The sequence below is a fragment of the Centroberyx gerrardi genome, chromosome 4, assembly GCF_048128805.1.
Source record: "Centroberyx gerrardi isolate f3 chromosome 4, fCenGer3.hap1.cur.20231027, whole genome shotgun sequence".
NCBI classification, from domain to species: domain Eukaryota; kingdom Metazoa; phylum Chordata; class Actinopteri; order Beryciformes; family Berycidae; genus Centroberyx; species Centroberyx gerrardi.
The window spans coordinates 2,041,976-2,067,394 of NC_136000.1; the positions used below are offsets into that span (position 1 = coordinate 2,041,976).

General features: G+C 43.3%; 2 protein-coding genes across 2 annotated transcripts in view; one reads left to right on the forward strand and one right to left on the reverse strand.

Annotated features, from left to right (window-relative positions):
- The window catches only part of LOC139931520 (voltage-dependent calcium channel subunit alpha-2/delta-4-like), a 72,817-nt gene that overhangs the window by 23,618 nt on the left and 23,780 nt on the right, over positions 1–25,419 (forward strand). Inside the window, exons 14-27 of the mRNA XM_071925041.2 lie at positions 259–276; positions 997–1,074; positions 1,685–1,765; positions 3,142–3,216; positions 3,493–3,579; positions 4,055–4,126; positions 5,442–5,503; positions 6,281–6,348; positions 7,180–7,225; positions 7,968–8,065; positions 8,650–8,746; positions 9,679–9,771; positions 10,619–10,740; positions 11,443–11,511. Of these exons, the coding sequence (XP_071781142.2) occupies positions 259–276; positions 997–1,074; positions 1,685–1,765; positions 3,142–3,216; positions 3,493–3,579; positions 4,055–4,126; positions 5,442–5,503; positions 6,281–6,348; positions 7,180–7,225; positions 7,968–8,065; positions 8,650–8,746; positions 9,679–9,771; positions 10,619–10,740; positions 11,443–11,511 (1,066 nt within the window). The remainder of the gene's footprint in view (positions 1–258; positions 277–996; positions 1,075–1,684; positions 1,766–3,141; positions 3,217–3,492; positions 3,580–4,054; positions 4,127–5,441; positions 5,504–6,280; positions 6,349–7,179; positions 7,226–7,967; positions 8,066–8,649; positions 8,747–9,678; positions 9,772–10,618; positions 10,741–11,442; positions 11,512–25,419) is intronic.
- Positions 14,078–24,859, reverse strand: LOC139931518 (uncharacterized). Its single transcript, XM_078283000.1, has 4 exons — positions 24,791–24,859; positions 16,814–16,865; positions 14,921–15,616; positions 14,078–14,559 (listed from the first exon to the last, which is right to left on the reverse strand). The coding sequence occupies exons 1-4, from the start codon at positions 24,857–24,859 to the stop codon at positions 14,078–14,080; spliced, it is 1,299 nt and encodes a 432-aa protein (XP_078139126.1).

Here is a 25,419-nt window from a genome sequence, read left to right on the forward strand (position 1 = left end):
AAGTTGAAAAATGTTGTATAATGTCCTTTTTGGATCTGTAAACAACCAGATCCCATTCAACCAGATCCCATTCATTTCGATGGTTGAGGAGGGCAGCAGATAAAGACCTCTTATACTTTTTCAGTTTTGGGGTGAACTGTTCTTTTCATACAGTGGTCGTCATCATCATGTCTCACCTTCATGTCTCATCTTCATCTGTCTGTCTCTCTGCTCATTCTCCCATGATCCTCTGGGCCTTCCCCTCCATCCCACCGGCAGCTGCCCAACTCCAAGGAGGTAAAGGAGAGAAAGTTGTAGTTTTAAAATCAGATGTTTACTGAGGATAGAAAGTCACTGCTGCCTGCCCTGTTAGACACTGCATCTGCAGCAGTACAGTAGTCGAGTTCACTGGTTCTCAATCTCTGGTTCGTGACCCTTAAAACGAAGAATTTTCCCTTTTCAGGTTGTTTCATTTGACTCATTATCAGAGGCAGAAAACTGTTCAGTATTTCAGAAAGAGAAAAAGAAAAAATGAGAGAAAAATAAGGAAAAGTCAATGTCAAATAGACATGATAAATTTATATAGTAGAAATATATTTTTTCCTATCTCATAAATCATATTGTGATCCAAAACATCTAGCGACCCCAGATTCGGTCCTGACCCCCAGGTTGAGAACCGCTGGTCTAGTCTGTAGTGTGTGAAAAAAAAAACAGAATAGGTTTATTGTTTTGTACTTTTACCATCAGTTGTGTGTTTATTCCCACAGTCTTAATAGAGCAGTGCTGCAGCGCCGCCTAGAGTTCAGCTGCACACCTGCACTAGCTGCTTATCAATAAGATTTATTGATTTTAGTGTCCACAGAAGACGCACAGCATGACAGCTACACAGTGTTTTATGATGAAAGTTTTGCAGTTCCTTCAGCAGTAGTTGTTGAACGGGGCAGCAGTGTGATGCTGTGTGTCGACCTTTTGAACATCTGTCATCGTATCTTTGACCTGCTTTGTCCTGTCGCTCAGCTCTTCGCCACCAAGGCCCAGAGTCTCCTGCTGATGACATCAGTCGCCATGCCGGTGTTCAGCAAGAAGAAGGAGACGGTCAGTGTGCTTTCTGATGCACCTTTACATTTAGCATCGAATGAAATATGTATCAGAAATATGTCACAATAATGGTACTTTCTTATAAAGGATTTGTCATTTTCAGCACATCCTAAAGTCCAGTGTGGCACAAGACACATTTGTGTTACTTTTCAACACAGTGTATATTTATAAGGTGTTAAATAAGTGTCAAAATGGGTTAAGACCTTGAAAAACGTTCTACTTTTACAGTGTTTGTAGCAGAATGGTTTTAAAGCATCAGTAGTATAATTTTGCCATGTTTTTCTACTTCACTGGAGTTTTTCCAACCCATGTGCACATCCTCCATGTTTGTTTTGGGCAAATCTGTCACTGATATTTCTTGGACTTCAGAATCAGAATCACGATATCCATCAAGTCCAATAAATGTACATGAATTTGTCTCGAGGAAATTGGTGCAAAGTCACATTGACAACTAACATGCTGACTTGTGCTTCATAACTCCTGGATTATCTTAACAGTGGAAGAGGATGGAAGAGTTTCCTTTTAAGTAGAATATCTTCAGATGTCTCAACTCTGTATTGTAAATGTCAGTGTGTCCATAAGTGACCGTGTCGCCCCGTCTCTCCAGCTGTCCCATGGGATCCTGCTGGGCGTGGTCGGCTCTGACATCCCGCTGATGGAGGTGATGAAGCTCGCTCCCAGATACATGGTGGGTGCAGCTGCTGGGGCTCGTGCAGCTTTACAGGACGAAGAAAATAGAAATGTTTTCATTCTGATCCTTCCTCTTCCACTTTCTGCTTCTGTCCAGTACAGGAAATGAGACAAGAGAATGTTTGAATATCCTGTTTGTAAAGCTTTATTTATACAGGGAAGGCTGCCAGAGCTCCACCCTGCTTCACATTGATAGTTATTGAAGGTTCAGTGCCTTGCTCAAGGGAGAGTGGGTGTGTCTGGGGATTCGAACCGTCAGCCTTACAGTCAAAAGCCTGCTTCTCTAACGTCTAGATCCAACGCCTCCCATGTGGCTGTATGTGGCGTACTTAAAGGAATAATTCACTCAAATATGAAAATGTTGTCATTAGCTTCTCACCCTCATGTCAGTGGACACATGGGTGAAGTTAGCGAGCAGCGCTATAACAGCCAGTTAGCTAGCGCTGCTCCATGCTGGCTTTCTCCAAAACACCTGAAGGGAACGGACAGTGGGTTTTTAGCGTTTCATAAAGGGCAAGAAATTATCATAAAATTAAAGTGTTCTAAAGTCAAACAATTACACCAAAAGATCAATATTTACACCAGTATTTAGCGTAAGTCTTCACTATAAACGTTTTTTCAAAAGTGTTTCAAAACCTTTCCCCATTTCCGTGTTTCCACATCACACAAACAGGAAGAGCTCTGAGAACTGATAGAACGGTTCTTCTACTGTTTGCCATGGTAATTTGGCTAGTACAGGGTTCGTTGCTATGGTGACGACACAAGAGCAGATGAGTCTGTTAGCAAACTGTCAGAACTCAACTGAAAGCTAACGTTAGCAATGAGGCTAACGTAGCTTCATCACAGACTGTACTTCTCTCTCTAGCTCTTCTAGTCAACATTAGCATGTTAGCAATCCATGGCAGCGAGGAGACAGAGAAGCTGCTTTGGTTCTTGCTGTAAAACCTCTCAGCTCAGTGACTTGCTGTGAGTCGCTTTATACAGAAGCTAGTCCAACGGGTCACAGCAAGATGGCCGCCATCCAGGAACGTTGACTTGAATGGGAATGACCGTTTTATACATTTATGTTCTGTGGTTGATCCTCTTCTCTACTTCTCTAAGTCACCGGCAGCAGAGTTGTTTCTGTTCCTGTTCATTTAAGGTTAAAAAAGCATGTGAGGTCTGATGACAGGCCGAACTAGTGCTCAAGATCCTGTAACTGAGAGGTCGCAGGTTCGATCTCTGCAAAAGCCAATACATCTATCAGCAGCCATGAGTCGTGTCCGGGTGTCCTTGAGCAAGGCACTGAACCCTCCACCTGCTCTGTCACAGTGAGTCACTGAGGACTAAAATGTCAAAACCTTTTGGGTCGGTGTGTTTCCTCTTCCTCCTCAGCTGGGAGCTCATGGCTACGCCTTCCTCATCACCAACAACGGCTACATCCTGGCTCATCCTGACCTTCGACCTTTGGTGAGTTCTGCTTCTGGACATCAGATTACATTTTGCCCATGGGCCCTTAGGCAGCTCTGCTTTGATCAGATAGGAAATCCCTGACTGTGTCTTATAGTAGAATTAAATAAAGGATCACAATGAGTGAAGCACTAAATTAAAGTTGTGAAGTAAGGAATATGATACCAGATAAATGTACGATAGATGTTTCAAAGGGTGTAGGGAGTGTTTATCGTGACAGTACTACACACACACACACTGACACACACACACTCACACGCCTCCTCTCTCCTACAGTATAAAGATGGTAAGAAACTGAAGCCGAAGCCAAACTACAACAGTGTGGATCTGTCTGAGGTGGAGTGGGAGGATACAGAGGAGATGGTAGGCACACACACACACACACACACACACACACACACCTACACACACACACACACACACACACACACACACACTTACTCCTTCATTATCTCTCTCACATGCCCTCAGTATTCGGTATTCTGCCATCTTGGTAGGAAAATAACAGCTGATTATAATAAATAAACAGGCGATTTTAATCAAATGACAGCCGCAGCCAATCAGCTGTGTGTATGGTAAAGCAGCATATCGGTAGGAAATGCATGTGACATCATGGGAATACTATGAATACAGTGGTACATACTGACACTTTCATATTTCATATTTTGTTATATTACCTTTTCAATATTACTCTTATTCTTTTATATACTGTTTCTATAATAATACTTTTCATGGTGGTTCCATACTGTATATATATTCTAATCTAATTTTATAATCTAAGATAAAATAAGCTCACATGTCACTCTGGACTAAACGCGGTTCTGTCCCCTGCTGGCAGCTGAGGACAGCGATGGTGAAGGGCGAGACGGGCAGCCTCACTCTGCCCTTCAGAGCCTCCGTGGATAAAGGGGTGAGTGCTGCTTAGAATCAATCCATCGATCAATACGCTGTTCATCAATAAGTAATAATACACAATATTTTCATAGAAATGTCTGTTTTGCTGGTCTGAGTTTGACAAAACGTGGAGGGATGATGATGGCTCATATTGAAAAATGTATCATACTGATTGGCCTGATGGGGGCGCTGTAGTTAGAGGTCAACATTTTAAACTTTGAAAGGTCATAACTGCTGTAACACCAGTCGGACTTTGATGAAACCTGGAGGGAGGATGCTACGAAACCAAACCCCTTCATTTTGTCCCTGAAATGTCCTTAATTTCTCATTACATAAACATTAATTATCCATTAAAAATAACATAGCTTTCACAAATTAAGGTTAATATCGTGGGTTTTTAAGGGATTATTCATGGGTTGATTCATGGAGAAACTACAATTTAAGGAATTTTTATTAATGGAAGTTAAAGTTCCTGTCTCCCTGCATTTGGCATTAAGTAAGTAGTCAAACATTAAGGGGAGTTTAAGGAGGTTTTGATGGGGTCTCCTCCATTAATAACTCCCTCCCCATTTTAAGGGGATTTTGCATGAATTAAGGGGTGAATTAATATAAATGTAAGGTTAATTTAAGGGAGTACTGGTTCGTAGACTAACTAGCTATCTAGTAGCAGCTAGCGTTAGCATGCTCACATTAACATCAGTGTGTTTGCTGGCTAGTTAGCTAGCTAACCATAGTATCTGGTCAGCTAACATCACTGTCTTGTTGTTAACACATCTGATTAGCACACTAGCTAACGTAGCTAGTAGCAGCTAGCGTTAGCATGTTCACATTAACATCAGTGTGTTTGCCGGCTAGTTAGCTAGCTAACAGTTTGTTCAGGTTAACTGAGCTGACTCTTCTCAAGCTACAACTCAGAGTGTTTTGGAGTAGAGACTAGGGCTAAAGACAAGACAGTTTACTGTGTCACAGTAACCAAATCCACCTTATCACACTATTCACTTTTACTGAGAACGTTACTGAATGGATCTACAGCCACACCACAACAAGCTGACTCAGCTGCTCTCTGCTTCTAGCTGCTGGGTACAGATTTACACTTTATTAACTAACACACAGTTCTACAGATTTACACTTTATTAACTAACACACAGTTCTACAGATTTACACTTTATTAACTAACACACAGTTCTACAGATTTACACTTTATTAACTAACACACAGTTCTACATGTTCCTCCATCATGAGACTCAGCTGGGTGATTTGTGACAAATTAACTGCAGCCTCTCCAGTGAGAATGACAGTATTCAGTATAACTTGGTTCTCTCCTCCAACAGAAAAGACCTCTGTACCTCGTCAACGATTATTTCTACACAAACATTGACGAGACGCCGTTCAGGTAAAGCTTCACATCGACAGGCTACATGTTCAAAGTGCTGCAAGTATTTATCAGTTATTATAGAGTGATACTAGGCTCCATGCTAACACTTTAGCATACAGTATTGAGTGATAGTAAGCCACTATTGTCCAAAGTAAGAACACCAGCCTTTTAGTAAACGTTGTTAGTGGGTTTTATCCCGTAGATTCATTTTAAAAATGAAATACTTACTCAGCATAGCTGATGTGGCCAGGTTTATTTCTGGAAATATTGTATGTGAGAAACCATGTATTCATCCGCTGTGCAGGGATTTAGCTGTACACAGTCTCCCATCGCCCACCACCTTCACTTCATGTCGAAACAGGAAAAGTAGTCCCTGCAGTTCAAAATACTTTATTATTTACTACTACTACTTTATTTTTGTATCATATTTCTTGTAAATTTAACACCATTACCATTTAGATTTAGAGCTGCTAAAAGTTAAAATTTTCTCATTTTCTCACCTACTATCATTCAACATAGTGAATGCTAAAGTGTTAGCAGTGTATGCTAAAGTGTTAGCAGTGTATGCTAAAGTGTTAGCATGGAGCATCAGAGCCAACGATCCACCGGGGACACACGGATGATTTTGGTGTCTCTCTTCTCATCACCAACAGGACAATCTCCCAAAACCTCTGTATTCTTTTTACTGTCCATTCAGTTGTACTTGTGTGATTTGGCCACTAGAGAGCAGCATGTTGTAGGAGTCCGGTCAGCTGGAGGCCGGACGTCTCACCTCTCCCCCTCCTGTCTCCTCAGCTTCGGCATGGTGCTGACCAAAGGCCCCGGACAGCTGATGTTCATGGGAAACGTGTCTGTGGAGGAAGGTACGATTCCCACAATCCCCTGCGTGAACAATCTTCTTCCTTTCTTTCATTTAACGCCGGAGGCAGAAAGCTCTGACTCCTGTCTGGTCTCATCAGCTGATGCTTATCTGTATATGCTGTGATTTCTTATGCTTGTATTGTGTTTTTATGCTCTGTGTTTTTATTGTATTTATTGTATTTTTAGTTTGTGTTTTTTTACTTTAAACCAGTGGTCATATCCTATCCAGAGCCATGTGTACGCAGGTTTTATTCCCAACCAATCACTACACTCTACGAACCAGTAATCCCTTAAAATAACCTTACATTTACATTACTTCACCCCTTAATTCATGCAAAATCCCCTTAAAATTTGTTAAGGGAGTTATAATGGAGGAGATCCCATCCAAACCTCCTTAATCTCCCCTTAATGTTTGACTGCTTACTTTCTAATTTAATGTCAAATTCAGGGAGACAGGAACTTTCCATTAATAACTCATTAATAAACTGTAAAAAATCCCTTAATTTCTAGTGTCTCCACAAACCAACCCATGAATAAATCCCTTATAAACCCAGGATACTAACTTTACTTTTTTAAAGCAATGTTATTTTTAATGAATAATGAATGTCTATGTAATGGAGAAATTAAGGACATTTCAGGGATCAAATTAAGGGGTTTGGTTTCATAGTGACAGCAGCTGATTGAAGTGTGTTAATCAGTGAAATCAGCTGCTGTAGTGTTTGGTTGGAATAAAAATCTTACTGTAAACCAAATTTCCCCTTCAGGACAATAGGCATTTTGAACTGAATTGAATTTAAATTAACTGAATTGTTTTTGTTTTTTTTCTTCCGCAGGTCTGCATGACCTGACCTCCCCCGACCTCAGCATCGCCTCGGAGTGGTACGTCTGCATCCCTTCAACCCTCAACCAATAATAAACACAGTAGATTTCATCAGGACGCAGCCCTTTAAACAGTTTATTTACACAGAAAACACCAATGAATCAATCAAATTATTCTATAAACTAAATAAATATTTAGTAAGTGTAAGTAAGCATCATTGGTTGGGATGTTGTACTTTTACTTCACTACATTTTAAATCCCGTCCATCACAGAACAGATTTTGTCTTTTCATCAGCAACAGAAATGTAAATTGGCCAATTGTGGATCCATTCACAGTGAGAAGAGGAATCTGACTTTACTTTGTTTCTGCACTTTATTTTGTAATTTCTAATGTTTCCAGTGAAAAGAATCTAGTTTGAACTCTGACCTCTCTCCTGTTAGAATCACATGGAAAAGATCACAGCTAACAACGTTCTCTGTTCTAAAGAGGAACTCAGGAACTTTTACTCTGAGGACATTTTAAATCACACACTTTTTACTTTTACTTTTACACCAGAACTTTTACTTCTACTTCAGTAAAATATCAGAAAAGTAACAGTACTTCTAGCACTTCTCTTTCCACCACTGCTGAAGTGTAGGTGAGGTTAGCTCTGATTCAGCCAGTTATGGTTTGATGGAAGTCAAGTCAAAATCAGCTGATAACACCAATGATAAAGTTCCCTGTAACATCGAAGCCAGGTTTCTGTGCAGCTGGTCACTCTGGCTTCATTTGAGTTAAATCAAATCAACTCTCCTCCTCAGGACGTACTGTGAGACGGACATCGACCCGCACCACCGCAAATACACCCAGCTGCAGGCCGTGATCCGCTACCTGCTGGGCAAGGAGCCCGACCTGGAGTGTGAGTTTCCACACTCACATCACAGGACAAATCCCCTAAACACTTTAACACTGTTTACAAAAAAGCTATTGGAGATGAATCTTTCATTTCTGGGTCAATTTAGTCGTTTCGCCTCCATGTTTGTTTTGGGCAAATCTGTCACTGATATTTCTTGGACTTCAGAATCAGAATCACAATATCCACCAAGTCCAATAGATATACATGAGTTTGTCTCAGAGGTGTGACCAAGGCAGCTTTGCTCGAGTCCCAAGTCAGTCTCAAGTCTTGAGGCTCAAGTCTAAATGTAGATCACCAAGTCAAGTCCAAGTCAAGTCCATGTCATTAATGTCAAGTCTCAAGTCTAAATGTAGAACAGCAAGTCAAGTCAGAACAAATCAAGAGTCCAGTATCAATTTAATATCTTAAAGAAAACTAAATATCTAGGACTTTCCAATGCAGTATGGTTTTAATAGGATAAAAACTTGGTAAGAGCACCGTGAGTTTGATTTCTATAATCAGTTTCAACTTCAATAAATTCAATCATTCCATACAAATTCAGAAAACAGTTTGACATTTGTTTGAAAAGGTTCCTGTCTGTTGCCTAGGTGACGAGGTGCTGCTGCAGCAGACGCTGTTTGACGCCGTGGTAACGGCTCCGCTGGAGGCCTACTGGAGCGCGCTGATGCTGAGCGACGGAGACGGGTGAGACAGGAGGAAACTTTACATTTACATTTACATCATGTGGTTACTTTACTTTCTCCCTATGGTACATACAGTATGTCTTAGTTTATGGTATTTTATTTGTGGTATTTTATTTCATTTTACGGTATTTTATTCGCTTCTATCTTACATCTTACCTTGTGTTCTGTGTATTTTAGGTTTTTTACGTCTTCTGGTTCATTTGAACCGTTCTTTCTCCCTCGCTGTCTGTTTTAAGTGAGCTTGACAAAACAAATCCCAATCAAACATGTTGAGATGGAAATAAAGTACTGAATTACATTTATATTACATTTACATTTACACTTTAGGCATTTAGCTGACACTCGGGTCGTTGTTCAGTAAGTGCAACAGCAGAATGAGCTTCAGTTCATAGATCACCAACATACGATCAGATTAGATGAAACTTTCATAGTTTCTGTGAGGAAATTGGGTCGTTGCTGCAGCTTTCAAAGCCAAAGTGTCCCAACATTTTCTTTCATTTATGTATAGGAAAAAAATACTAGATGATATTGGTTTGCTTGCCTTTTAACGGTCTAAACCAGCAGTTTTAAAACGTGAACCATCGACCCAACAACCAGACACTGCAGCAGCTGATTTCACTGATCAGCTCACCTTGATCCAGACAGGAGGAGCTGATCAGTGAAATCAGCTGCTGCAGTGTCCGGTAGGAGTGGAAACCTGCAGACTGTTGAAACCTGCTGGTCTGAAGGGTTTTACTGCGTGTGTGTTGGGTTCTTCCTCTCTCTGATGTGGTCGCTCTGTCAGGATGTTACCTGGAGCAGGAGACGCAAAAACAACCTTTTGTGCAAACAGATAATTAATTCTTGTCAGTGTTTCGTTTCTGTCTTATCACATCTGTTGGCTCTCTCTTTTCTTGTGTGTGTGTGTGTGTGTGTGTGTGTGTGTGTGTGCAGGGTGGAGACAGGCATTGAGACGGCCTTCCTCGGGACTCGAGCCGGCCTGATGAGGATCATGAGGTACGCTGGAGTGGAAACCAGAGTGGCCAAGTAAGTCACACACACACACACACACACACACACAATAACATTTACTACGACTGCCACATATATCCTTTTCATTTGTTTTTTTTATCATATTCTTTGAAATTATTGTATGAGGGAATCCAGGTCAAAAAACACTTCAGTAACCAAGAGTGCTGGTCAGTCAGTGGAAGCTCCGCCCCTCTTCACTTAAAACTTTTTAATTAAAGGGGAAATCAAGCCAAAATCAACTTGATTTTGTGGTCAGTTGTTAGAAAGCCTTTACTGTTGAGATAAGTGTTTCCAAGACGACCAAGAGTGAGAAGGTGAAAGCTTTACTGTATTAATCTATATGGGAAAGTATTATAAGTAGGGCTGGGCGATAATTCAATATTATCATTTATCGTCTTTCAGTGGAATCATATCGTGATGATATGAAGATATTTTGATATCGTGACACACATTTCTGCTGTCTAAATTGATGATGACAAGCAAATTTTACTTAAAAACTCTCATAAAATGAGGTATGGTAGGAATATTATTTGAATATTTCTGTTTTGTTTGACATCACACCTAACATTACCATTCGGTTCAATGAGATGAACATTAATTTGATTATTTAACGTGATTTTGCATACATGAACCACATCGTGATATATATTGATATCGAGAAAAATCCTTATGATTATCATGATATTGATTTCAACCATATCGCCCAGCCCTAATTATAAATACATGATAAAACTATGTAAGTAATGTTTTAGTGCAGCCAGCAGTTTATCTGCTCCTGCAGTAGTTTCCAACACACCGGTCAGTGCAGTGGAAGAAACTTCTGTAAAGTAAAATGTTACCAAACTTGAACTTTCCTCAACAGGAGGTTCCTGACGGCGTCTGATAAGGACAACCTGTTCACCGTCGACCATTTCCCGCTGTGGTACCGGCTGGCGGCGGAGAACACGCCTGGCAGGTTCTACTACTACGCCATCAACGATAAAGGTCCGCCGCTTTCCTCCGCTTTGGTCCTTTGGTGTTTTGTTTATTTTTTTAGTCGTCGATTAATCCATTAGTAGATCGTCAGAAAATTTATCGATTATAATTTTGATAATCGATTAATAATTTGAGTCATTTATCAAGTAAAAATACCAAACATTTGCTGGTTAAGACTTTTCTCTGTTTCATCACATTATTAAATGAATACTTTGTGTTTTTTGGCTGCTGGTCAGACTGAGGAAGAAACCTGAAGAATCACTTTGGGAACTGTGATGGATATTTGTCATTATTTTTGACTTTTATAGACTAAGTGATTAATTGATTAATCAGAAAAAATAATCGATAGATTATAGTTATTATAGTAGCAGAAAATGGACCAGAATGCAATGCAGCAACAAGGCAGGTTGGAGTTTGAGGAAGAGGAGACTCTCACTTTTCTCTCACTCTTACCATGGTGTAGCTCACCATCACTATCGCTCTCTCACTCCCCTTCTCTGGAGGTTGTTGAAAGGCATTCTGGGAAACGTAGTATATCCCTAACTGCAGTAGAAGCAGACGAGGCAGGTTGAGGGAAAGCAGGTTCACCAAAAAAGTAAAAGACACTTCATCACTAAACACCTCCTGAATGTGTTGAACATCACAGACTGAAGAGATCTGACAGTGAAGAAGATCTGAGCTTTCCTTTAAAAGTTGATCTTCTCTCCACAGGAGTGAAGTATGTGGTGGCGACGACAGCGGTGACGGTGGCGACTGAAGGCAAGACCGCCATGGCTGGAGGTGAGTGACTCTACTTCAACACTATATTCAGTTTGTGGAAAGGAGACAAATCTCTGCCTGAAGTTCATCCTTCTGGACCTCTAACATCTAGAGGATCCAGTCTGTAGACGTGCTGTCAGAAGTTCCCTACTGTCCTTTAAAAAGTACCCTCACTTTTAATTTTGTGCTCTCAATCTCTTTGTAAGTTAAATCTCTGTGTGACTCTGGTAGTATCTTGGGTTGTGTCTCTTCTTCCATGATAAAACCCCAAAATCAGTGATTCTGTGATCTGTTGCTCCGGTAGAGCAGACTGGAGAATTGTGTTTTTTTCTCTCTCCATTCACTGCCGTTGTCTGGAGGAACAGCCTGAAAATCACTTCTAGCACATAAAGGAACGCCGACTAAGCAGATTCTGACTATATATAAAAAACTAGTCATGCTGCTGAATTATTTTAAAATGAATCTCTTTCTTTATGTTTATTAAACCTTTCAGTTTGAACAAGTGGAACACTGAAATCCGGTCGGAGGAAACTTATGCCGGTGGAACGAAGAAAATAAAACGTTTACCAATAATTGTAAATAGGCGGAAAAAAAATAGGCGTTTATGTGTTAGAAGTGTGATTTTGAGACTTGTTTCATCTCTGCTTCTTACTTCTCTACACATTGTGGAATAGATGTGAGTAGATGTTCTATTGAATTGAACATTTGCATTTAGTTCTGTCAGAAATTTTGCGCCACACAGTAGATGTCAGTTTTTTCAGATGGTGGCGGTCTCGTTCGGTCTGTGTAGAGACTGTGATGTTGTGATGCTGCTGTTGTTTGGCAGGGTTCCCAGATTTTGGATTTGAAAAAAAAAAAAACAATAAAACAAAGCCTTAAACATTTTTGAAAATGAACGGATGGCCTTGAAAGTACTCAGTGTTTTCTTAAAGCATAGATTCATCAGCATGCCTCCGCTCTATCCTGCGATGGAGAAACCCTGCAGGACTTCACCAGGATTTACTGACTTGACAAGATCAGGAGGAAAAGCCTCTGTGATTCTGATTCTGACCAATGTCATGTCTTACACCAAAACATGATTTTTTTGAATCCTTAAAATTCAAAAGTCATTGAAAAGTGAATTTAATGTCCAAGTGAGTGGGAACCCTGGTTTGGTCTGAGTCTGGTTTGTCTTTACTGATTTGATCCGCCTGGTTTCCTGGCAGCGTTCTGCTGTTGGATCGTCTGGTTTGGTTTTCTGGAGAAAGACTAAATTGTGGATGATGTGAAGATGATGTGAAGATGATGTGAAGATGGTGTGAAGATGGTGTGAAGATGGTGTGAAGATGATGTGAAGATGATGTGAAGATGGTGTGAAGATGGTGTGAAAATGATGTGAAGATGATGTGAAGATGATGTGAAGATGATGTGAAGATGATGTGAAGATGATGTGAAGTGTGTCGTCTGCTGCTGCGGTCGTTAGATTAAAGTTTCAAAGAGGGAGGAAACTGTGCGAGAGGAGCAGGTTAGAGAAATAAAGAGTTTATTATCTTCAGCATGGTTAACAGTCCTCGATTAGACTTTCAAAACGTTGTCTTGGACAAAACAAAGAGACAAAGATTTCATGTGCTTATCCCAGAAAAAATGGACAAAATCAAATAGGTACAGTACACACCCTTTGGACTCTATATGCAAGCAGAAACTCTCTCATCCTGTAGTTTTGTAGTTGGAAGCAGCATTTTCAGTCAATATCTCATACATTGCTATGCTGGGAATATGATTGTTGTCTAGCTTTGATTTTCACTCTGTCATTGAGTTGTTTGTCTGTGCTTAACTGGAAGCTGATTGGCTCAAAGCGTGCTGGGGCAACGCCCTCTAGGGGGCAGCACAGCTCTATTGGAGGATTAAATGCAGTTTAAAGCAGCATCTCTCTGACAGCAACATGACTCTCACATGGTTTAAAGTGTTATAGTGTTATTTGGTAAAGATTCAAACACACAGGAACAACAGGACTTCACCTATCAGGTCTTACAAAGACTAATTTCTCTGGTTTCTCTCTATCTATCTATCTGTGCTCTTACAAGTGGGGATGTTAGGAATAAACAAAAAAATATGCATAACTGATCAATAAAAACAAATATTTGTGCAGCACACCAGGAGAGATGTCACATTACATAGATTCACAGTCATTTGGACTTTTCTACAGTTAAAGCTTGTGCTTACCGGGCTCAAATACAAAGAAAGACAACTTGAACAAAGGTAGTTTCAAATTTCTGAAGTAAAAACAAAACACAGATGAAGGAAAGTCAACCAAGGTGCAGAAGTGCCAGACTGCAGCTTCAGAGGAGTTAAAAGCTGCTGAGAGGCACAGCGCTGTGCAGCGCAGGGAATAACAATTCACAGAGCGTCCATACATTACAAGAAGTGCTGCAGCGTTCCAGCTCCACTGAGTTCAGCCCGGTCCATCAGCTGTGCGATCAGTCCCCTTCCAAGTCCTTCCAACACCGGCGCAGAGCTGCAGAGGTTTGTCTCTCCGGCCGCTTTCCAATAGAGAGAGCAGAGGAGCGGAAACAGCCTGAACCTTCTGGAAGCATCTACACTCAGCGGGTCAGAAGCTGCTGATTCGATACCCGTGGACGACGCCGCCGGCCTCTTTGGGCGGCGACTCCTCCGGCGAGGCGGGCGACGAAACGGGCCCGTCCTCGGGGTCGGTCTCGCCGCTGGTCTCGGCCATCAGCGGCTGGCCGCGGGTCTTCATCTCCCTCTGGTAGCGGGCCATCAGCGAGGCGTAGATGCAGCCGTAGGTGGCCGCCACCACCATCATGACGCACACCGTGCCGCAAACCACGCCCGCCACGATCTGCGTGCCGTGCGCCCGGCGGACGCTGGCGGGCCGGTAGCGCTGGCGAACGCAGTCCTCGCCGCTGCTGACCCGGCCCGGCGGGCAGGGAGGCCGCGTGCCGTAACCCGACGCGCCCTCCTTGGTCTGACTCTGCAGGCAGTAGCTGAACATCTCCGCCGGCACGCTGCGGATGTCCCTGCCCTTCAAATCCCCCGGGAGGCTGCACTGCACCGCATCCACCTGCCCATCTGGAGAACAGAGGGAGGAAGGGAGGGGGAGAATGATGGAGAGAGAGAGAGAGAGGGAGGGAAAAGAGAAAGAGACAAAAGAGTAGAGGAAGGGAAGGGGAGAGAGGGGGGGATGGAGAGAGAAAAAGGGGGGAGCAGAGAGAGAGAGGAGGATTGAGAGAGACAGAGGTCATTACAGTCTCAGTCTTTGCTCGGCACGCATCCATCCTGCAGAACGGAGATTAATTGCTTCGATTAGACAGCTTTCTGAAGCACAGACTTTAAGGCCTTAAACCGGAGCGAATCGTTATTTATTTACAGCACAGTAAGTTGGTCGCCAGAGTATTTTAGAAAGGAGAGACCCGCTAACAGCCCCGCTCACCCCTGTAAATCATCCACTCCATCCAGTGTTTGAAGTCCCTCAGCTTGCAGTCGCACTCCCAGGGGTTTCCGGCCAGCTGGAGGTGCTGCAGCGCCACCAGGGGCTCGAAGGTGGCTCTGTCCAGCGCCCGCAGCCTGTTCCCGGCCAGCGACAGCCAGGCGAGCCCCTGCAGCCCGTCCAGCAGGCCCTTCGGCAGCCACAGCAGGCCGTTGGAGGACAGGTCCAGGCCTCTGAGTCGCCACAACCCCTGGAAAACCTCCTTGCTCAGGCCTTGCTGAGCCCCAACGCTCCCTTGACTTCCATTCAAGCCCTGCGCGGCCTCTGTGCTGTTGCCGGGGTCAGAGGTCGCCAGGCGGACCCCCAGGTAGTTAGCGGAGAGGTTGAGCCAGCGCAGGCCGCTGAGCCCCGAGAAAGCGCCGGGCTGCAGGTTGGAAAGGTGGTTCTGGGAAAGATCCAGGAGCTCCAGGCTGCTGAGGTTGGACAGCTCCGTGGGACCCAGGGAGGAGAGGTTGTTCTGGGGCAGGCGGAGGGTCAGAGTGTCCTGGTCCAGCAGCGGCAGGACGGGAGTCAGAGAGAGGAGGCCGGTGGCGGAGCAGTCGGTGGTGTTGCCATAGCAGCTGCAGACACCGGGACAGCCGTGGACCGTCCCCAGCAGTCCCAGTACAACCAGAACCAGACCAGACAGAGCTGCACAGACTGGGAGAGAGAGATGAGAGAGAGACATAAGACTTTAATTGAATTTGGATCCTTTAAACTGACAAATCTCAACACTATGTGAACTGGTAGATTTAAACAGTCACATACTGTGGAATGGACCAACACAGTTGAATCGATTTTATTTTACAACAAGAGACGTAATGCGAGCAGCTGCCTGTTGTGTTGTGTTACTTAGCTAATAGTCTTCCAAAAGCGGTTTCCATCTGTACTTTATGTTTTGACCGGCGTAATGCCACAGAGCTCAGGAACAGCTCAATCTTTTCCTAATGTCAAGTCTGACAGTGACGGCCGTTAAAGAGACCGACCCGTCACTGAAATGTCACAGGTTCAATCCGTCTTATCAAAGTGAGCGAGAGAGCGAGACGCTGAATCTCTACCTGCTCATTCATCATTCACTGTAAATCACTCAGGAGACAAAGGTCAGCTAACTACCTAAAATGTAACACTGCCATTTTGGACGTTGCCAATTTGAATTCATGAATATGCAAAATATCCGAACTCTTCTGAGCCGAATCTGTATATTCTTCTTTAATTTTGTGTTGATACTTAGTGTAGTTTTTTGGCCTCGGAGGGGAAAGCAAGTTAGTTTCCCTTCTCTTTCCTGCCTCAAGGAGAAGAGTTGCTTTCAGTTTGAGTCAACGTGGGTAAAAGCATCAGCTAAATGGCTTCAGTGTGAAGGATTAAAGACCCATGAAGTGTCATGGAGAGCGTGATTTGCTTCCGTGTATTGATGTATTTCCAAATGAAACAGAAAGTTTGGGCGGGAAGCATCAGTGGGAGGGGCTTATGTGAATATTAATGAGATATGGAGGAAGTGGGCGGACAGTCTGGGAAAAGAGTTTTAGGTGAAGCAGCCAGAAACACTCCTTCGTCCATGCTGCAGCTGAACTGAGCTGCATGCTAGAAATAAATAACGGGCGGGGGATGGGAATAATTCCAACAGAAAATTTCATTGGATGAAATTTTTGTCTCCACCCCCTCCTGCAGGATGAGTCACCAACAGAAATGTGCTGTTTACCAGAAAGAGAGAGTTCATTTTGATATAAAATTTCGAGAAATCAGCATTTTTTTGACATTTTTTTGGCCTGTATTGGTGAACACTAAGTCCAACATCGGCAAAAAGGGTAAAAAAAGGTCTTTTTCATTTCATGGGGTCTTTGAAGTGTCCGGACTCACCCAGACTGTCCAGGTGGGTTCGTCCAGACCGGTCCAGGTTCCTCATGTCTGTCTCGCCTCAGGCTGGCATCTGTCTCAGTCTCTGTCCGGGTCACACCGCCGTCCGGCTACACAGAGCGTCCTGGAAAACATAAGAGATGGAGAGAGAGAGAGAGGAGAGAGAGAGAGAGAGAGAGAGAGAGAGAGAGAGAGAGAGGGAGGGAGGGAGGAGTCGTTACATGAGATATTATAAAGACTCGTCTTTTTTAAGCTTCATTTCTCCAGGGAAGCTTTACTGAGCTGATGCTCTTATTCAGCTCCACCCGCCTCCACATTCATATACACACTTTCACACTGGGAGCCGCACTCTGTTGGTAGTTTATGTAAAAAAAAAATTAAAAAAAATAAACAAACAACAAATAAATAAGAAACAAAACAAGGAAAAACATTCATCATATAAGCAAAAAAAAAAAGGAAACAAAAACATACGGTAAATTAGGGAGAAGTAAAAATGTATTTTGTCCTACCGCCTTTCTCTAATTAATCACGTCATCAATATATCCATATATAGTATAATATTAATATATATTATTTTGTACATCTCAAAAATTATATATTTTTTTACGTCTTCTTAAACTGATTTATATTTGTACTTTGTTTGATTTCTGCATCGAAACCGTTCCACAGATTCACTCCACGAGTTGAAATCCACATTCTTTGTAGCTTTTTGGTACGAACGCGACACTTTTTTCTAATTAACCTCGTTAGCCGATGCGGCGGAGTGTGTTCCTCATCATCTCCCAGCCGGTCCAGGGATTCAAACCCGTGACCTTCTCGTCACACGCCTGCCGCTCTAAGCTCTGGACCGCCGCCGCCACGAAGAGTGCAACTCAGATTAAGCGGAGAACGGCGTATGTACAGATTAAAAAAAACACATCAACAACTTAGTTTCCGGCAGATCTGCAGTATATTGGCATTAGGAGCCGGAGTTTGGCTGCAGTACGTTTCATTCGCCCTCGTTATTTTCCTCTCCTGCTCAGAGAGAAACAAGCAGCTGCACTGTGAAGAGAAATAATCCTTCATGTTTCCATCCAGCAAAACCAACGCTGGAGAAAAAGTCAATGCCAACTTTTAGTTTAACGCCCACTCATAATCCCTCTGCTGCGATACAGAGGCTCATTGTTTCACTATAGATAATCAATAAAAGTTTGTGGGGTTTTTTTGATGAATCATTCATTTTAATTCATCCATTTTCCTTCTGTTGATGTCTCTGGAGGTTTCAGTGCTTCAGGAGGGGGAGGTGTGGTGAGAGAGAAAGAAAAGTGACGTCACTCCGTCTTTTGTCTGGAGCTGCTGTACAGAGCGGAGGAACGCCGCCTCAAGGTCTTCCTTTTGTTCACTTGGCACAAAGACGCCAGTCGCTCTGCTGCTGCGGCGCTCTGTCAGCACGCCACCGGAAGCTAGCTTCTGTACCGCCGCCGCGCGTGATGTAACATCCTGTGTTCGGTGCCGGCCGGGCCTCAGGGCCCAACTGGAGACATTTCAGTACAAGGAGAGGAGATATGGGATGTGACTCAACATAACGTTAGGTCTCAGGAAAGCACTTTGCGTCCTCTACAGCCTTTAAGACCCAATGAAATGAAAAATAATTTGTCCTTTATCGTTCTGTTCTGTGATTGATTGTTGATCAGTTAGACCCAGTTAGGCTCTTTCTCTGTAAAGTCCTTTGAGAAACAAACTTGAACTTGAGACATTTTAAATGCTGCCTGAAATTGAATTTATGACCAATTTAAAAACCAAAATAAAGAAAAAACAGCTGTCAAAACCAGCATGCTTCTGACTGAACACAGCTAATGAAAGTTGTGAAACTATAAATGGGCAGGGCTTACATTGAAATTATATATACTGTATAATAATATATATAAATAATAATAATTTATTTCAAGACTCTTTGTAAGGACTTTGTAAGGAAGCTGCTGATGGCCTGGATACTGCAGCAGCCTCAGCAGTAAATCAGATCAGAAGTCACATCAGATCGACTACAGCTTAAAGCAGCCTGTAAGAGGATGAGCCGGTCCTCCATCAGTGCCTGAGGATCCTATGGAGAGGCGACCTCTGACCCCTCTCACCGCCGTATTGTCATAACAACAGATGGGTGTTACATCACATGGTACACGGCGACTGAAACCATCTCTCCTCCATAAATAAATCCTGCAGGAAGAGCCGACAGCGACGTCTTAATCTCTACTTTTGCTTTCAGATGAGTGCAGCCTGCGTCACGGCACCGGACACTCACACACTACACACACACACACACACACCAAGGCATGAGCACACACACAAACACACACACACACACACACACACATGCAGCCCCTAGCCGAGGAGCAACACAAAAGCAAACGTAGGGCTCGGTGTGTCATCCTCTGTTTATCCGGCTCTTCACTGAAGTTGCTCCTGGCTACACTCCTCCTATTTACCATCTCTCTCTCTCTCTCTCTCTCTCTCTCTCTCTCTCTCTCTCTCTCTCTCTCTCTCTCCCCCTCTCTCTCTCTCCTCTCTGCCCTACTTGGCGTCTCTTTCTTTTGACTGGTGATGTTTAAAGACACTCGGTCCTCAGAGGCTGCGCTTGTGTGTTCATGTTCAAACTTCACCCAGCGGTTTGATCTGCAAAATAGAGTCTACCCACCTTTTTGTTTTTGTTTTCAAGCCAAGATAAATCTTTATGACGTATATCCATCGCATACATCAAACTGTAGTAGAGTATCAGACTCGTATGTGACAGAAAATGGGGTATTTTCAGAAAATAAAGGATATGTTAGGACCTATAGGTGACGCTCTTGCAAGAAGTGAATTTAAAGATGGCGGTGAATTTGCAGCTTAAGCTCGTCAAGTTCTCGCAGTCTGTCTAGGAGTCTTGATTTTAAAATCAGCAACAACACTCTCATTCAGTCAGAAAACAAGGAATAATACATAATACATTTGGTTTTTCCCACTGCCTCAAAAAAAAAAAGGTGACATTTATGTTGTTGTTTTGGGAGTGTCAGCAAACAGCCGAGGAAACGAGGCTAACAGCTTGTCAAGTGCACCATCAGGCAGATTAGGCCCCGCCCACCCAGCGGCGCCGGGTCACAGATTAAGACCGTGGCTTCAATCCCCGTGCGGGACAGACGAGCCGCTCATGAGTCCAGATGGCACCAGAACAACCCTCTCTCTCTCTCTCTCTCTCTCTCTCTCTCTCTCTCTCTCTCTCTCTCTCTCTCTCTCTCTCTCTCTCTCTCTCTCTCTCCACTGCTTTTATTGTCATTTCACCATCATAACTCTGCTGTTTTCATCCAAACTGCTAAACAGGCTAAACAGGACCGCATACAGATCACAGTGTCGGTAATACAAAGCCTTCAGGTGACGAAGCCTAACCGTCTGGCGGCCATGTTGGAGGTCCTCAGCTCTGTGAATAGTTTTACTTCCAGAAAAGATTTTTCAGCTTCTGGTGTCCATGTAAGTGTATCTGAGGCTGAGAGGGGGGGTGTCATATATTAACGCTGATAAGGGAGCGGTCATTTGTGCATACCGTATTTCCTCTAATAGTGGCCGGTAGTCAATTAAAAGCCGGGTCTCCGATAATGGCCGGGGCCGTGATCGACACGAACAAATAAAGGCCGGCCTCAAATACAGGCCGGGGAAAAAAACAAAGGAAAAAACAACGGTGGATACCGGTAAACTGTTTGTAACTGTAGTTTGTAGTAACGTACAAGTGCCACAAGACAGCTCGGCCGGCGGAAGTCTCTGGAGCATGCCGTCGTCGATTACCGTAATTATCGTAATGCATTGCAGTAACAAAAAAACGGCTACCTAACGAACCCCAACAGAAGCAGATCAGAAAACAAGGAGGCTTCGTACTAAAATATGAGCAAATATACTTATATATATATATATATATATATACTTATCAAACAGAGGGAATTAGAAATAAAGGCCTGTCTCTAATATAAGCCTGCTTCCAATAAAGGCCTGGTACCCTCTGCAGTTGAGGTAAATAAAGGCCCGGGCCAATATTAGAGGAAATACGGTAGTTTGAAATCCAACTTCTGCAAAAGTTAGTCGTACCTAAGAATGACATCATTTGTCTTTTAGTTCTCGGTTTTGGTGCATTTAGAATAGCTTCCTTCCTTGTTTCGTCTAAATGTTTGCATTTGATGTCTGCGGCTCCTCGAGGGTTGCAGGTCCCACTGATCACGCACCGGTCGGGACCCATAATCTGTCTCAATGCTCTTTCTAACTCCATCCCGTTTAGTCTGTAGCTTTCATACAATCCCCTGACTCCCTCTTCCCACCGTGTCACCTTGTCTTTTGGATGTGGGATGCCCTCAGTGGCCTTTTTTTACATCCTCTGCTGTCCATGGTCTGTACACATAGATAAATGGTTGTGCATTTGCTCCTTCTCCTGGGTTTGGGTTTGGGACTTCTACCATGGGACAAATTTCTGCTTCATCTGGTCGCATTTGATTTTGGAGAGTCAGATGAGAAGGGATTGTAAACCGACCAATTTGAGTTTTTTAGCTTCATACTTGAGCCATGATCTGGTTCCCTAACTAACTTGATGGGAGGCACTTAGAGGGGTGTTACTGGTCCATCTTGGTTTGCTACTCCGCTCACTGGAGTAGTTTCTTGTGGCACAGTTGGATATAATTGGGGTGCACTGGGGGGCGGGGGAGGATAAGGCGGAGGATCTGGAAACGGACCCAGATGGAGGTTTCTCGGGTCTCCTTCTCCTTCCTGATACTGCAAACTCATCTTCTTTATCTCGCAATGCTAGTGTTTCTCCCTTACCTTTTCCTTCACTTTTCACTTCTCTTCTATCAACACCTTCTTTCCTTCTTTGTGCCTCTGCTAACCATATTTTAGCTTCTTTGTACCCACGACTTTTCTTTTTCTTTTCTGACTTTCCACAATCTTTTTCAATGTCCTGTACTAATTTAGTACACCCCGGAGCATTTAGTTTAGCATTAAATCCGTATCTCTTTTTTCCATTGTTTCAAAGGTTTTATGTTGTTGACGTCTCTAAACTGCATGTATTTTGCATCGCCTTCTAGATTTTCAGGTTGTGGTTTGCGACAAGCGTTCCCCATGGTTATTTATTTCTCTATTTTCTTGGACAGCCAACCAGTTTGTATGGAAGACACCCGAGCAACTGGTCCAATCAGGAAGACACTGTTTGGGTTAACACCGCTAGGTTTCCACAGTTGGACTAGTCCGTTGTTGTTGTTTTTTTTTATAGTTTTTAGAATTTTTTAGGTCTTTTTATTTTTCAATCGGATGCAGCCACTGCAAGCGATCTTTTATTTTCTTTTATACTCTTCTATTTGTTAACATTCCCTCTTTTAACGTGCTGCACAGAGTTATTTATTCCTGTAGTCTTCTCACACAGACTATGGCCTAACTGAGTCCCAGTTACATCAGGATATATTTACGTAAAATATAGGTCTCTGAAAATTAACTGTCTTTTAAGATGAACATCACCGTTTTGTCTTATTTACCTTTTTTTCAACAATTCTACGATATCATTTAGCATAAAAGTTTTTATATCTACCTGAGAGCCCAGTGATTCCACGCTGTTTTTCACTCTCTGGATCCCGTCACCTTCCCCCCTCCAGCGGACCCGGGCCTCTGTAAACCAACAGTTCAGTTGGGAGGTCTTTAGCGAGAGTCGGTTTCAGTTTCCAAAACCTGAAAGAGGGAAAGGCTGTTGGGATCCGGCTCGAAGGACCAAGTATGTTAAGAAAATTTCTACCAAGAACGACAGTCACCGGATTCACAGTTCAATAGTTTTTACTCGCAGCGAGGAATCAAGACAAGCACTACAAGAGTACAAGTTTTGACTGTCAGCCAACACATGAGTTTTATACAGTTATACAAACAAGCCTCGCCCTAATGGCGGTTAAACAGTAATTTCTATATAAGGAGATAATAAGTCACAAAACAGGAACTTCGTATGTGGGACTGTCTGTCCTCAGGTGTGTTCCTGTTTTTGAGCAGAACTTCATGACCTTTAAAGGCGATGCAGTTGTAAACAGCTGACTGTGTTTCTGTCTGTTTCTGACTGAACTGATCACTTCATCACTGATCCATCTGATTGATTTAGTGTTTAGATAATGTCAGCTTGTTAGCTAGCTAACCATAGCATCTGGTCAGCTAACATCACTGTCTTGTTGTTAACACATCTGATTAGCACACTAGCTAACGTAGCTAGTAGCAGCTAGCGTTAGCATGTTCACATTAACATCAGTGTGTTTGCCGGCTAGTTAGCTAGCTAACAGTTTGTTCAGGTTAACTGAGCTGACTCTTCTCAAGCTACAACTCAGAGTGTTTTGGAGTAGAGACTAGGGCTAAAGACAAGACAGTTTACTGTGTCACAGTAACCAAATCCACCTTATCACACTATTCACTTTTACTGAGAACGTTAATGCATATTAACATTGGCATCAGGCACTTTGCTAAATGAGCCTGCTGGCTAGTTAGCTAAATTAAGCAGCACTGCTTCAGCAGCTTTAATGTTTTAATCCTTAAAACCTTTTCATTTCATTTTGTCTCCATCCTTGGTGCTAAGCTGCTGCTGGCGCAGCGGCAGTGATGTGTTTGTGTCAGGAAAGACTTCCCCTGACACCGGGTGTTTAGCACAGCAAATGGAAAAGCTTTCACAAACTAGGTAGTAACACCCTGCTTCACATTTACCGTTCCACACATTCCCACTGAGCTGACCAGTACAACCACAGTGTGATACTGGTGGAGACTGAGCAGCTTCACTGCAGCAGCTTCAGTGAGTTCCCAGCAGGAAACAGAAGGAGACACGACTATAAACAGGAAGTAGAGTCACAGTGCAGCAGCTCAGTGACGGTCAGGGTGTTGTGGTCGGTGCTGGATGGACGACGAGTTTGACTTCGATGAAGGAGTTCAATTCCCAGTTTGTACGAAGGAAATTTCTACTGTGAGACAAATGAATTTTTTTAGCAAAAGTTTTTCTTATTTAACCGACCAAAGCTTTTCCCTAACCAAGTTGTTTTAGTTGCCTAAACTTAACCGTTGGCTCAACCTTTAGCTGAAAATGTTTTGTCCAATTCATGTTATTATCACAGAATCCAGTTTGTGGCGGAGGAACGCCGTTTTCACATAATTTGTGTTCACAGCAGGTAAATTTGTGCTCATTTCACGACTTTTTATGAGATCACGTTGTTCCCCACCCACATTTTCCCGGACGAACCAGCAACCCTCTGGCCACAAGCTCACTTTTTAACCTCTACCCCCCCTACCCCCCACCCCCACCTCCCCAATATATAAGCCGGCGATAGAGAGAAGCAAAACGCACATTTGTTTATATGGAAACGTGGCGGATTATTACCTGAATGTAAAAGGTGAATCATTCCCAAGTGTTTCTCCGCTGCTTGGATGTTGTCATTGAAGCCCTCGGCCGTCGGCTCCTCTATCCGCAGTACATGGTTTGTGTTTCGGGGCGCTGCGCCCCGCTGCCCCGCCGCCTCGCCTCGCCTCGCCTCGCCTCGCCTCGCCTCGCCTCGCCTCGCCTCGCCTCGCCTCGCCTCGCCGCCCGGCCGAGGACACGCTCTCCCCTGAGGCTGCACTTCCCTCCACAGTAGCGATCAGCTGAGCGCCGGGCCGCAGGCTGAGCAGGAGCACTGCAGCATCAACACTGTGCAGAACAACAGAAGAAGAGTCGGGGAGAGGGACTGAGCTCCCACACACACACACACACACACACACACACACACAAATGCAGGTGGAGGCACACACTGTCTTGCACACCCAAACACACACAAGCTCACTCCCACATGCTCTTACACTCTCTCTCTCTCTCTCTCTCTCTCTTGCACAAAAACACACATATGCACTCAAAAGGCACACACACAGATACACGCTCTGTCTCTCTCACTCACACACACACACACACACACACACACACACAGAGCCACGGTGTGTGGCGCTCACCATCTGCTCTGCTGCTTCAGCCTCCAAACAGAGAAAGAGAGAAACTCGGTTCTTCTTCTTCTCCTTCATCTGCCAGCGCAGCAGCGTTCAGACTTTAAAAACCAGGAGACAGAAACCAGATTTGACTTAAAAACCTTAAAACCAGAGGAGAAGAATCTGGATTCAACTTTAAAACCTGAAAACAGAAGCTGCGTTCCTCTGTAAAACCAGAAACTGAATTAGTCTTTAAAACCAGAAGACAGAAGCCGGATTCATCTTTAAACTAGAAACTAGAATCTGGATTCATCTTCTTCTAAAACCTGAAAACCCTAACCCTTAAAACCAGAAACTGGATTTGTCTTTAAAGCCAGAAGACAGAAGCTGGAATCAAAATTAAAATTAGAAAACAGAAACCAGATTCGACTTAAAACCAGAGGAGAAGAATCTGGATTTGACTTTAAACCCTGAAAACAGAAGCTGCATTCTTCTTAAAACCCTGAAGACAGAATCTGGGTTTGACTGTAAAACCAGAAGAGAGAAGCTGGAATCAAAATTAAAACTAGAAAACAGGACGTTGATTCGTCTTTAAAACCTGAAAACAGAAGCTGCATTCTTCTTTAAATCCAGAAGCTGGATTCATCTTTAAAACC